The sequence below is a fragment of the Bos taurus genome, chromosome 7 (genome assembly GCF_002263795.3).
Source record: "Bos taurus isolate L1 Dominette 01449 registration number 42190680 breed Hereford chromosome 7, ARS-UCD2.0, whole genome shotgun sequence".
NCBI lineage: Eukaryota > Metazoa > Chordata > Mammalia > Artiodactyla > Bovidae > Bos > Bos taurus.
This window is the reverse complement of record NC_037334.1, coordinates 30,599,460-30,614,362: the sequence shown is the minus strand read 5'-3', so window position 1 is coordinate 30,614,362 and position 14,903 is coordinate 30,599,460. Positions and strand designations below refer to the sequence as shown.

Genomic DNA, 14,903 nt, shown 5'->3' with positions numbered 1-14,903 from the left:
TATTTATTGAATGTCCATTCAAATATAACCTTATAGGGGGGAAACTGTAATAGGGATTCACATGTGTCCTCACATGGCTTACGAGTTATTGGATTGTACTTTGGGAAAACTTCGTTCTAGTCAAGATAGACAAAGATTTACTAACATTTACCAACTCATCAAATTTTTTTCATCAGTTGGTTCGTTCATTGTTTCATTCATTTATTCGTCAAGTATTTACTGAAGTCTAATTTTGTATAAAGACCCCATTTTAGGTGTTTGCTGTAAGGAGTTTTGTTTGAATGACTATTGATGAGAAAATAGTATCTTCCTCCTAAGTGGCTGGCTAATAGCAATGGATCTTTTATTGCTTTAGACCAGTGTCTCTGAAGTTACAGAGATGGCTACAACTGGGAGAATCAGAGAGATGTAAATTCAGCTGGTGACCAGAAGGTAGCAAGTTTCAAAACAGATTAAGATATACAGCTTGGTTGTCTTTGTCTGATCAGCCCAGCTGTTGTTTCTTAGCAACAATCTCAAGATACCAGGATGAGGGTCTGGCTCTTAGATTTTTATGAGCCTCTTCCAGTGATAAGGCAACAAATGGGGACAGGGCTGGAGCTGCTCAGGACAGGAGCTCTGCAGACCCTGTGTGGGTCTGAGTGGCCTCGTTAGTGTCAAGCCTTGGCAGTGTGGTCCTTGTTCCCGGTGTGTGGCTGTGGTGCTCTCAGAGGTGGGGACTCCTGACTTGCACTCACAGGCTTCAGAGAGCCCTGTCAGGGTGAATATTCACTGCTGGTTAAAGATAGCAGTTGTTTCGATAACTTTATTTTTGAACCTCACTATCCAGCTCTTCTTAAAGCACTACAACTGGACTATCTTCCTCTGTAGTGACACCACCTCCTAGGCCCCAGGTATCTGGTACCTTATTGCAAAGCCGTTTGCTGATAATTGGCTCTGAGTTGTACATGTAAGAAACTAATGTTTCATTGCTTTTTGTAGTAAAAGTACTGTTACTTGTTTTGTGCTGATTCTGAAAATCAAATGTAGTGCCTGTTGAGCTGTTTAAAATGGGAAACGTGGCACATCTCATGAAGCAGGGTATTTCCAGAACAGTATGGGGTCATGGGTCCTCCGAGCAGGCCCAGTGGTAGCCTGTGTTGAAGAGCAGATTAGTCGTTCTCATATTAGGACTACATATGCCTCTAGAAACAAGGCCAAGAACAACAAACTAAATAAACACATTTTTGAAAAAGTGAGTTTCAGTTTTCCTTCCTTGATGTGAACTTAATTTTATTTCCCATAGCCTTTGCCGATTCTTGACACCAAATCCTGAAAGATACTGAGAGAGGTGCTTCTTTAAGTGATAACAGTAGGTTCCAGATATGTCACTCATTTATCAAATTCCTTTCAAGATGAAGAGGTTTGGAGACATTGTATGAAGTGGCTAGGTGGATGTTTAGGTCCTTATCCACCCAAGAACTGAGGCTTTCCCTATTGCTAGTGCTTATCTGAACTACCAGAAAATAACAACAAGATCCCAGGAAAAACCACATGTTTCAAGACCTTCTCAAGATTACATTCTACAAATCCAACAATCAGCTTTCCCAGACAACTGACCAAAGGGAGCCAAGCTGAAAAGGATATCACTTTATCTGGGGAAGCTGTGCCACAAATGTTTAGCCTGTAATCCATGGTCATGTTTAACATTTAAAATATTTATTTGGTTTGTTCTTTTAAGTAATGGATGTCAGATGTTTCATCAAATCAATATGAAAAATTATTTAGAAAAACAAAAATATGTCAGAAAACAGGAAGCCATTGGATTGTCTGCCCTATGAATTGAGATGCTAATCTGTTGAATAAATTTTAATGGAAAAATAAAATCTGAGCTGCTTATTCCCTCAAATGTTGATGAGGATAATAATGATAGCAATTTATTTTATGCAATCACTGTTAGGCACCGTTCTAACTGCCTAACATGGATGCAATCACTGTTAGGTGCCATTCTAACTGCCTAACATGGATTATCTAATTTAATCCTAGTAACAAAGATAAAATTATTATCCTTTTCTCTTATATTCTTAATCTTATCTTTGCAGGTCTACAATTTTCCCACTCCAAAACCATCTGAGAGTATTTTTTAAAAGGGAAAATATCTTTATTCCAACTCTCTTTAAGCATAAAAGCTTTTTAAACACAAATATAATTTGTCAAATGCGTTTGTGGAAAAAATGCTAAACTGTTCTCAAAATATGTATTATTGCAGTTGCTGATTTTGTCATCTCTCAACCTGTGCCTCTGGACAGCAGAATTTCAAATATCCCACTGCTAGCAGGTATTGTTTTGTTTTTCTAAACTTGCAAGTAAAACTCCACATTAAAAGAAAAAAATCCTCTCAAGCATATGATACACATTAGGACAAATAGCAACAGTCAGGAAGGCAAGTTATGTTGGACACTGGCCAAGAAAAAGTAGGCTTGAATGCTATTGACAAGTGAAAACACATCCTGAATGGGGCTAAGTGAAATCTAGTTTTCTTTCTTTGTTCTGACTGAATGCTAAGTGAGTTACTTTGCAGACATCAATGGAGTAATTATGCAGTTGTGTCCATTAAGAATATGAGCTTCTGTGGCTAGGCTGTTGGCTTAAAGCACTGAGGTAGAGACACTGGACTCATAGGTTTGGTTTGTCAAAGACACAGATAATGTAGTTCTATGCATGAGGTACTCAAGGAACCAGTTCATGTTCTTAGATACAATCTAGATGAGACTATTTATGAGAGGTATTTAAGAAGGAAGTTTATAAAACTTCATGAACTGAATTATAAGCCAGTTCTTTACTGTGGTCCTCAGAGTACAGTCTGTGTTGTTTTTCCACAGATTCTAACAGGCACAGTGATTGTCAAAACAATGAATGTGTTTTCCCCGTCAAACATGGTGGACTCCAGTTGGTGTTTCCTGCCTTACAAAACATCCCTGTTGCTGCTTTTCTCCCCCAGACTTGGCACATCACTCCTGACTGAAAATTCTTATCTTGATACAGACCTCAACAACTTGGGTATATTTTTCTACAGCAGAACTTGTTTAGGTTTTTAAGAAGTCCTATCCCACAGCAGGTGATCACCACATTTTGGGGAGAGCTGCCATTTTAGATCAGTTCTCCACCAGCTCATCATCCCTGTTGATCCCCATTCAAGCATCATCTTAATGCTAAAAATCAACCCTGTAGACTCACTTTTTCAAAATAGTTTAGTTCATATACTCAAGCTTCTCCCATCTTGGAGAGAATGAAATAGTGAAAAATAGGCGAGATTTCTCTCCTTGGAAGTTACAGGTACTCTGTGAAAGAGACTTCCTCAGATATGAATGCACATGCCAGGTTGGTGACTCAGATATTGAGGAAAACTTTGGCTCAGATCAGTAAAATTAATTTGGAAACCTGATGTTCCCTTAATTTATTTTGTTATCTCAAGGGAAGGACATCCAGCTTTGTAATATGCTAATAAAAGTGTGGTGTGATCACTCACCTAGAGTCAGACATCCTGGAACGTGAAGTCAGGTGGGCCTTAGGAAGCATCATGATGAATAAAGCTAGTTGAGGTGATGGAATTCCAGTTGAGCAATTTCAGATCCTAAAAGATGATGCTGTTAAAGTGCTGCACTCAATATGCCAACAAATTTGGAAAACTCAGCAGTGACCACAGGACTGGAAAAGGTCAATTTTCATTTCAATCCCAAAGAAAGGCTATGCCAAAGAATGTTCAAACTACCACACAGTTGCACTCATCTCACACGCTAGCAAAGTAATATTCAAAATTCTCCAAGCCAGGCTTCAACAGCACATGAACTGTGAACTTCCTGATGTTCAAGCTGGATTTAGAAAAATCAGAGGAACCAGAGATCAAATTACCAATATCTGTTGGATCATAGAAAAAGCAAGAGAACTCCAGAAAAACATCTACTTCTGGTTTATTGACCATGCCAAAGCCTTTGACTATGTGGATCACAACAAACTGTGGAAAATTCTTAAAGAGATGGGAATACCAGACCACCTGACCTGCCTCCTGAGAAACCTGTATTCAGGTCAAGAAGCAACAGTTAGAACTGGACATGGAACAACAGACTGGTTCCAAATCAGGAAAGAAGTAAATCAAGGCTGTATATTAGTACATCATGAGAAATGCTGGGCTGGATGAAGCACAAGCTGAAATCAAGATTGCCAGGAGAAATATCAATAACCTCAGATATGCAGATGACACCACCCTTATGGCAGAAAGCAAAGAGCTAAAGAGCCTCTTGATGAAAGTGAAAGAGGAGAGTGAGAAAGTTGACTTAAAACTCAACATTCAGAAAACTAAGATCATGGCATCCGGTCCCATCACTTCATGGCAAGTAGATGAGGAAACAATGGAAACAGTGAGAGACTTTATTTTAGGGGGCTCCAAAATCACTGCAGATGGTGACTGCAGCCATTAAATTAAGACACTTGCTGCTTGGAAGAAATGCTGTGACCTACCTAGACAGCATATTAAAAAGCAGAGACATTACTTTGCCAACAAAGGTCTGTCGTGTCAAGGCTATGGTTTTTCCAGTAGTCGTATATGGATGTGAGAGTTGGACTATAAAGAAAGCTAAGTGCCAAAGAATTGATGCTTTTGAACTGTGGTGTTGGAGAAGACTCTTGAGAGTCCCTTGGACTGCAAGGAGATCCAACCAGTCCATCCTAAAGGAAATCAGTCCTGAATATTCATTGGAAGGACTGATGCTGAAGCTGAAACTCCAATACTTTGGCCACCTGATGCAAAGAACTGACTCATTTGAAAAGACCCTGATACTGGGAAAGATTGAAGGTGGGAGGAGAAGGGGACAACAGAGGAAGAGATGGTTGGATGGCATCACCGACTCGATGGACTTGAGTTTGAGTAAGCTCCGGGAGTTGGTGATGGACAGGGAAGCCTGGCATGCTGCAGTCCATGGGGTTGCAAAGAGCCAGACACAACTGAGCAACTGAACTGAACTGAATAAAAGTGTGATATTTAGTTGCTATCAAGGCATTGTATAGATTTCCCTCATCTGCTAATTAAAATTTACTGTAAATGTTCTCGCTGAAATAAACATAAGTCTCTCTTCAGCTTCCCCACAAAGAAAATGCTAGAGTTAGGGCTCTATTTCAGTCTTGATTTTTGAGGTTTGAAAAGTTTTAACAAGTCAGTCAAGAGAATGACGAGAAGCTTACCGTGAATGATGAGAATCCCTTGCTCTAGAAGCCACTGATGTGACAAGAACAATCATCCTGGCATTAGAATGGTAAACAATTTGCTTGTTTTTTTTTTTAAAAAAAAAACTTATTAAACTCACATCTTAAAAAACTACAAAGAACCAATGAACTCATGCATGCAACTGTACTCTTATGATAGAATCTACCAGGATTCAATTGTGTTTAAATGAAAAACACATTTGGAGATAATTGGCCAAGAAACATAAATATATTTGATAAATAAAACATTCCTATGATGACTTGATCTGCCCTTGGATTCTTTCTAGTCCCACATTGGTCCTTTTTCCAAGTGCGAATTGTTTAATTCTAGCATGCAGCTTAGGGCCTAGGCAGTCAACAAACTCTCTGGGGGGAAACATGAGCTAGAAAATGGAGTGAGAAAGCTTGTAGAGCTAGCTAGCAGAAAGGTGGCTAAAATTCATGCCTGTGATTTATCTGGTATACTTGAGATTGCTCTCATGCTCATCTGTTAATCCAAGTTGGGTCCCCTCTCAAGGAAACTCATGTACAGAGGTCCAGCCACAATTCTGTGGCTGGATGGATTTTATTTGATGTCTGGCCTCCATAAAACTTCAAGAAGGTTACTTGCTCTGAGAGGAACCTGGATCTGTGACTCTTCTCTATATCCAGGGCCATGGGGCCCTCAATCAGAAACCTCAAGTCAGCTATTTCATTTATCTGTGATTCTGTTAGATAATAAAATTCCACTTGTATCTGAAGAAAAAGAATAAATGAGCTTCAAGGATTAGCAAGTACACTGAGGCTGGAGCGGATGGAAAGAGGCAGAGATTGTAGAAGGTGAGGTTGGAGAGGTAAAGTGAGGTGGACCATTTAGAGCCTGGGAGGCTATTGTGAGAACCTGACTGCTTCCTCTGAGTGAGGTGGGGGAAAAAACTGGCTTTGAGCAGTTTGAAACTGCTCAAAAACTGAAATTGCTCACAAAACTGGCTTGAGCTGACTGAAAAGGATAATTCTGGGTGATTTGTTGTGTATAGACTGTGGGGGAATGTGGGCTGAAGATGGGAGATGATTAGGAGTGTATCTCAGTACAGATGGAGAGGGTGATGGTGTCTTCCACTTGGATGGGAGTGATCAGCATGGCAGGAAGTGGTTAACTTCTGGTTGTAATTTGAAGATTGTCAGGCTTTGCTGATGGGTTGGATGTGAGATGTTACATAAAGAGAGGAGTCAAGAATGACTACAAGGTGTTTTGGTCTAAGCAACTGAAAGATGCACTGTTTCTGTTTGGGAGTTTATTGTTGTTTTGTCGCCAAGTCATATCCGACTTACTACTGAGCCACCAGGGAAGCTCATTTGGGAGCTTACTCTCCATTTTTTGGTTGCTTTTTTTTTTCATAAGTGGGCTTCCCATGTGGCTTAGTGGTAAAAATAAAATAAAATAAAATCTGCCTGCTAATGCAAGAGATGCAGTTTCGATCCTTGGGTTGTGAAAATCCCCTGGAGAAGGAAACAGCAACCCACTCTAGTATTCTTGTCTGGGAGGAGCCTAGTGGGCTAAAGTCCATGGGGTCACTGAGTCAGACACCACTTAGCAACTAAACAACAACAGCTATTTTTTCATAAGCACCAGCATGATTCCAATATAATAAATGTGGAAACAATCCTGCCAACATGCTGCTGTCTGACAGGGTTGCTGGCTCTTCTGAGTGGCCAAGCTCAGCAGTGAGCCCCATCTGGGAAAAAAGGAGTTTCCAGGTTGCTTCTTCTGTTGCACCAAATGGAGATGCCATTGTCCAGGAACAACTTGCAAACATTTCTTGAGTAAAAGATTACAGCAGAAGTGAGGATCTACTTTCAAAGTAATAGTACTCAGCAGCCATGGGGCACCAGAGTCTCATTCTGGAGATCCTTTAAGGAAGGGTGCTCTGGAAATACACATGAGACTGTTTTCCTGTGGTGTTTGTTTCTCTGGCAATGCTGTCAGCTCTGTGCTTGGTGGCGGGAGGGCAGGGCAGGGCAGCCAGAGAGTCAGTTGTGGTTTTCAGCCTCCGGTTGGGACAGTTCTAAGCAGGTGTAGTGAAACTCATGCCCTTAGACAATTCGTGTTTGTCATTCATTCATCCATTCATTCATGTATCCACTTAAAAAGTATTTTTAAAAATCTATATGCTAAGATTCCATTTTGCTTAGTACAAATATCAGTAGGACATGGTGGGTAATAAAATTTGGAAGAGAGAGAAAAACACATAACTGAGTAAAATATACAGGTTGTTAGGAGGCTGTATAAGCAACTGGGGACAGATTTGAGAGAATAGTTTTCCCTTCAGGAGGAGTTCAGGCAAGTCCACAAAGTTGCTTTCTGAGATGGGAGTCAAAAGAAACAGAGACAAGTGTTTGTATTCCCTATTCAACAATTACCACCAAGAGCTGCCCGTCTGAGCTCTTTTGGAAAATTTGCCACCTATGTTGAAGGCAACCCAATGTGTGCTACCCTAGGACATTTATGCCATTTGAATCAAAGGGTTTTTGTTTTGTTTTCTTTTGTTTCATTGAAATTTTATCATTTCTGTCATCCCCTATGTTGATATGTTTGTACATGGAAATTAAAGAATTTGCCAAAGGTCAGCAATGAACTAATGCTTCATAGCATTGAGCCAATCTATGGATATTTTTTTTCTTTTATTGGCATGTTGCCTTTAGTTAATTAATTTTAAAACAAAGATGAATATTTTTAATGATAAAAGGTACAATTCACAAAGAAGACAGACATTATAAATCATTAGACACCTAACAACAAAGAAACAAAGATACATAAAGCAAAAACCAGAAGAAATATAAAGGAAAAGAAAAAGTATATAATCATAGTGAGACATATTAACATTTCTCTGAGAATATTTTATCAAGTGCAGGAAAAATAAGAATAGGAGCATCTTGAAGGATATTCTTACATTTTGGGGGTGATGGACTTCTTTGAGAATGTGACTGCTCCACAGAAAGCTTCACAAATACACTGAACTTTACGTTGAACTTCAGGGAAGGGTCCTGGATCTCAGCTTAAGACCCTGACTCTTAAGATCTTGCATTTTGAATGGTGCCCTTCAGTTGTTAGAGCTTCAAAAGTTTGAGTGGAAATGAAAATAATAGTAGATAGAGCAGTTAATCAAGAGATGTGTATTTCTTCATGCTCTCCATGAAGTTTCTAAGTAATGTGGAAGAGCAAGCAGAGCGGATTGACTCCCTCTTCTAGCAAGGCCGATAAGAGGCCTGGATACCTGCTTCTGAGACCAAGAGCACCTCTCCCTGTTTATGTTGCAGCATGAGGACCACAGAGACCCGGAAAGCCAGGCCAAATCAACAGATTGGTCATTTTCTTATCCATTAAAAGGGGAACTCACAGCCAGGCAGAGATTTTCCCCACCTGTTATCCCAGATTATTCCTCTTTCCCATCCCCTTAAGCTGAAAGAAAATCTGAGTGTACAGAAATTATGCACGACATGCCTACAACTGTGAGAGAATACTAATTAGTTGGAATACTAGGGACAACCACAATCAGTTCTTTAGTACCTGTCAGAGTAGGTAAAATTGAACCTTTAGTCCCAAACTCACCATATGATAAAACAGAGCAAGTTCACAGAGCCTTTCTGTCAGTTTTTCCTGCTTTCAGGTGACTACCCCACACAAGCATGCACACACACATTTTATAAGAGATTACAATCCATTTTATCTTTAGCATCCTTAACAAGACGTTCACACTTCCATTTGTATTGAATTTTGCCATCCCCTTTTCCTCTTTGCAGCAAGCTGAATGGTACCCACTCCCACCCAAACCCACAAAAAAGATATGTCTTCCCAGAACCTGTGAATGTGACCTTATTTTGTGAAAGGGTTATTGCATGTATAATTAAGGATCTTGAGATGATCCTGCATTATCCAGGTGGGTCCTAAAGCCCGTGCTGTGTCTTTATAAGAGACAGAAGAAGAGAAGACCCACAGAGGAGAAGGCTGTATGAAGACTGATTCAGACATTGGAGTGCTGCGGCCACAAGCCAAGGAAACCTGGAGCCACCAGAAGCTAAAAGAGGCAGGGAAAGATTTTCCCCTAGAGCCATTGCAGGGATCATGGGCCTGCTGACACTTTGATTTCAGACCCCTAGAGCCTCCAGATCTGTGACAGAATACATTTCTGTAATTTTAAGCCTCTCGGTGTGTAGTAATTTGTTATAGCAGCTGTAGGAAACTAATACACCATTGTGGTTCATAACCCAACATCTGGCAGATCAGATCAGATCAGTCGCTCAGTCGTGTCCGACTCTTTGCGACCCCATGAATCGCAGCACACCAGGCCTCCCTGTCCCTCTGGCAATCAAATTCACTTTTGGGAAATTCTCTCCATCAAGGTAATTTCATTTGCTCTTCTACCCATTGATCCATAAGACTTACCATGTCTCTTTTACAATGCAGAATGACAACCTCCTCTAATGATAAGTGTTCTTGACTCTAACTCCAAGTGTCTGGATAGATACAGAATCCATTCTGCTGATTTTCAGGGTTGGCAGGATCTTTTTCATGCACTTGCTGACCATTTTTTCTTTCAAACTTTTATCATCTGCAGAACATGTCATGGCAAAGAGCCTGTATGTAGTTGACCAATTTTAGGTATATTTAAAGCACTGATGGGGAAATAGTGGAAACAGTGTCAGACTTTATATTTTTGGGCTCCAAAATCACTGCAGATGGTGACTGCAGCCATGAAATTAAAAGACACTTACTCCTTGGAAGGAAAGTTATGACCAACCTAGATAGCATATTCAAAAGCAGAGACATTACTTTGCCAACAAAGGTTCGTCTAGTCAAGGCTATGGTTTTTCCTGTGGTCATGTATGGATGTGAGAGTTGGACTGTGAAGAAGGCTGAGAGCTGAAGAATTGATGCTTTTGAACTGTGGTGTTGGAGAAGACTCTTGAGAGTCCCTTGGACTGCAGGGAGATCCAACCAGTCCATTCTGAAGGAGATCAGCCCTGGGATTTCTTTGGAAGGAATGATGCTAAAGCTGAAACTCCAGTACTTTGGCCACCTCACACGAAGAGTTGACTCTTTGGAAAAGACTCTGATGCTGGGAGGGATTGGGGGCAGGAGGAGAAGGGGACGACAGAGGATGAGATGGCTGGATGGCATCACTGACTCGATGGACATGAGTCTGAGTGAACTCCGGGAGCTGGTGATGGACAGGGAGGCCTGGCGTGCTGTGATTCATGGGGTCGCAAAGAGTCGGACACGACTGAACGACTGAACTGAACTGAAAGTACTGTTACAAGTTTTTAAATAATAAAGCACTTAAAAATATATCATTTTTTTTTTCATGTGAACAGTAGGAATGATAGCATCTGTAGCCTTTCCCCAAGTTATCTTCCTGAAAGGCAGTCTGGTCATCTAGTTCCATGAGAGGTAGCTTGAGCCATATGTCTGTCTCTGCAGCTTGGCAGTTTCTTTTCTTTCTCTTTGTTTCTTTTAATTTAGAAACACTTAATTCCCAATTATGTTATTGGCAATAGCAGCAGATATTTGCTGGTTCATTCAGAGTCGTCGACATTCAGGTTAGCCACAAGCCCAGGAATTAAGGAGAATTGTATCACTGAAAATTGCTTTCAGATGTGTGTCAGAGACTACCCTGAAGAATATATACTTTAAAAGCTGGAAATTTGGAATTTTGACCTGAGAGTTGAAGGCAAATGATTTCCTAATCCACTCTGGTTGCTTATGGCTGTGGAAAGTATTTCTTCCAGTTCTGTAGTATTTGTTTATGGTTTTAAAAAGTCTCCAGAATCACTGATTTTTTTTCCCTAGCAAATAATAAAAATAATGAAGTATCAGAAAGCCCTTAGCAGTTAGACATTTGCATTCCAGTTTGGTCTTATAAGAAAATATAGTTTTAACTTAAAATCATGATATCTTAGGCCTGATTGTAGAATTGGTATGTTCTCAAACTGTAGAGTACATCATAAGCAGTTTAGAGATATAAAGCTCCCTGATTTTAGGTAAAATTTAAAAATACATCTGTTGGAAAATAAATTTTGAGAGGAGAACTTTTAGAATGTATTTATTTTTAATTGAAGGATAATTGCTTTTCAATAGTGTGTTGGTTTCTGCCATACATCAACGTAAATCAGCCATAGGTATACATACGTGCCTGCCCTCTGGAACCTCCCTTCCACCTGCCACCCCATCCCACCCCTCTAGGTTGTCACAGAGCTCCCTGGGCCATACAGCAAATTCCCACTGGTGTTGTTTCACATGTGGTAGTGTGTATGTTTCCATGCTACTCTCTCCATTCATCCCTTTCTCCCCTTCCCCACCACCGCCTCCTCAGGTCCATAAGTCTGTTCTTTATGTCTGTGTCTCCACTGCTGACCTGCGAATAGGAAAGAAGAACGTATTGAATCATTGAAATAGTCTTTCCACTTGCTTCTGTGGATTCGTTCCCTTTGCCAAGTCGAGCTTGTAGTTTTGGTCACTAAAACTATACTTTTCCCCACACCTCAGATGGGGGTGGCTTTCAGCTTGTTGGTCTGTAGCGGGTGTAGAAGTGACTGTGGCCAGCTCTGAGCATGGCCCTTGAGAGGTTTTGTGTGTTTCTGCTCATGCTTTTATATTTCTTTGTTACCATGAGAACATGCCTGGGGTCATCTGCTGGAAGATGCCAGGCTCTAGGAATGGAGCCTCATTGACCCTGCTGATGGCCAGCAAACCCTTAGATTTGTGTGATCCCCACCAAATTCAACAGCACTGCCAAGAGAGTTCCCCAATGATTCTGACTTCATGAGCAATACATATATCAGTGCATGCCACAAAGAACTGGTGATTCTCAGTTACACGGGAAAACTGTAGCAATAGATAATCAATACAATAACCATCACAGCTCAGTGTAAAGAATCCAAGTGCCTGTGTTCCCCATTGCTTTTTCATACAGTACATCAAAGAGACTTTAAGTTGCTGTGAGTCAATTATATTTACAATTTTCATTATGTTCGCCAACATTTAATTAAGATTTGGAGGCAGACTTCTGGCCACCCGCTATTCTTTGTGAATAAAACTGGCTGTGAATTGGCACTTACTTAATAATTGACAATTATTTTACTCTTTCATTCTTAGTACACACATACTAAGTGCCCCGTCAATACTCACATTTTCCATTTATATCATAGCTCACAAAATTATTCTCAAGCTAACCCCCAAAGTCTCTTTTTCTGTAGTATTAGCTTTCAGTGTTGATTAGAAGAAAAGTCATCACACGTTCTCCCTTGTATACACACATGCTGAATGTGTACGCTGAACATCAGCGGTCTTGTCTGACTGCAGGGTGGGGTATCTGTGAGCACATGTTTTATTTACTTTTTTGACAAACATTTATATAGCAGGTACTCTGTGCCAGGCACTGTCCCAAGTGCTTTACGTTGTTGATTTACTTCATCCTCTTAGCAGCTCTGAGGCTATTACTGACCCTATTTTATACAGCAGGTCACTCAGGCTCGGGGAGGGTAAGGAACTTGTCCAAGGTCACAGGCAGGAAGTGGCAGAGTGGGCATGTGGACTGAAACAGTCTGAGTCTGGGTTTTTAATCACTACACATGATGGAAATTGCTCTTTATTTCACTGTTCGGAGAAGGCAATGGCACCCCACTCCAGTACTCTTGCCTGGAAAATCCCATGGATGGAGGAGCCTGGTGGCCTGCAGTCCATGGGGGCACTAGGAGTCGGACATGACTGAGCGACTTCACTTTCACTTTTCACTTTCATGCATTGGAGAAGGAAATGGCAGCCCACTCCAGTGTTCTTGCCTGGAGAATCCCAGAGATGGGGGAGCCTGGTGGGCTGCCGTTTATGGGGTCGAACAGAGTCGGACACGACTGAAGCGACTTAGCAGCAGCAGCAGCAGCATTTCACTGTTATAACGTGGCTCCCACAGTGCCATCTGAAAAGGAAACTTCTCCAATGGCTTATTCTGCTTTCTTGCCAAACATGATATCAATCAGTAAGTATTGAGCTGGCTTTTGAAGCTTATGGGCAATAGTATGGCTTATGTTTCTATAGAGAATGACCTCTGTACTTTTGGTCTCTCAAATGCCTTAGCAGCATCATTTGTAAATTTCTTGCTGAAAAGTATTATTTGGAGCTTGTTCTAGAAAAACTGTTGGTTTATCAGGAAGGTTGTTGTATTTAAAAACAAGGGGAAGGCTCAAGTTGTTTTGTGACCCTAGAGGACAAAGTTTTTTAACAGACAGCATACTAGAGACCAGGGGTAAATGGAGAAAGAATCTTATAAATCTGTTTTTCAGATATCAAATACTAGGATTTACTCATTCCAATCTATGAGTTTGCATATACTCGCTTACATTCATGACATTATCCTGAGATGTATAGTTTTAGTGCTATTTTTATTACTTCTTTTGCATTTCAGTGTGTCACTTTGGAATTCGTGTGTGTGTGTGTGTGTGTGTGTGTGAGAATGGGGAATAAAATGATGTCTAAATGAGAGGCAGCAAAGGGTCAAAGTTTAAGAACTCAAGCTAGATTTCCTGGGGTCATGTTTCAGTTTCAGATCAAACAGTTAAAAAGTATGTGACCATGAGTTGGATAGATAATGTCTCTGTAACTCGGTTCTCTCCTCCATAGAATGGGGATAGTAATAAGAATACTGACCATGTGGGATCAATCTGAAGATTGAATGTGTTCACTTGAAACAGTATCTGGTATATAATAAGTGGTTTGTAAACATCTAGCAAATAAAAATGAATGGATAACAAGACTGAAAACTATAAATTTAACTATTATGAATAATAGCATGCAAATATAATGAAGAACTGTTGCCTGTTAATTGAAAGTTAGCTATGACAAACTGACTCCATGTAATCTTAATAGTGCATGCATAACTTTTAAGCATATAATGGTTACTGAGGACAGAATGGGATTTTTGTAAAAACCCTACTCAGCCATATATTGCAAATTTGTGACATGTGTATAAACAAATTTGCCTCCTCGCCATTCCCACCGAAACCGCTGAAACCACCAAGGGACACATTCAGGCCACTATTGCTACATAACTTGTTACCCCAAAATTTAGCAACTTAAAACAACCTTTTTATTTTGCTCACAATTTTGTGGTTAAGGAGTTCAGAAAGGGCTCAGCTGGGCAATTCTTCTTTGGACTCTCTCAAGCAGTTTCAACCAGCAGTTGAATGGGGCTGGATCATCTGAAAAGCTCTACTGGGTTGCAATCCAAGATGGCTGTCTGGTGTGGCTGGTCAGATGGGAGCTCAGCTGGGGCGGTCGACAAGAACGCCTGGACAGGGCCTCCCTAGCATGGCAGTCTTAGGGGAGTTTGACGTGTTACATGGTGGCTGGCTTCCCCCAGAGTGGCATCCCAAGAGGACTAGCCGGGGAAGTCACAGAGCATCACTTTTGTCATGTTTAATTGGGTGAAGCTGTTAACAAACCTGCCCAGATTCAAGGGAGGAAACATTGACCCCAAACTTCTCTACACAAGGAATCTTGAAACCACTGCAGACCACTGAACAGAATTCCAGTAGCTGTTGAAGACCTTTAGAACCATTCATCTGCAATGCACATAGCTAGATTATTCAATACCAGTTTACTTTTTTCTTAAAGCTCTAACGTGTAAATCTTT

The 14,903-nt window shown here is 40.6% G+C and overlaps 1 protein-coding gene across 1 annotated transcript in view; it reads left to right on the top strand.

The window, feature by feature from the left end:
• Positions 1–2,334, top strand: part of PRDM6 (PR/SET domain 6) — a 113,165-nt gene extending 110,831 nt beyond the window's left edge. The window contains exon 8 of the mRNA XM_059888182.1: positions 2,249–2,334. Within this exon, the coding sequence (XP_059744165.1) occupies positions 2,249–2,255 (7 nt within the window). The 3' untranslated portion in view covers positions 2,256–2,334. The remainder of the gene's footprint in view (positions 1–2,248) is intronic.
• Positions 2,335–14,903: the final 12,569 nt, after the last annotated feature.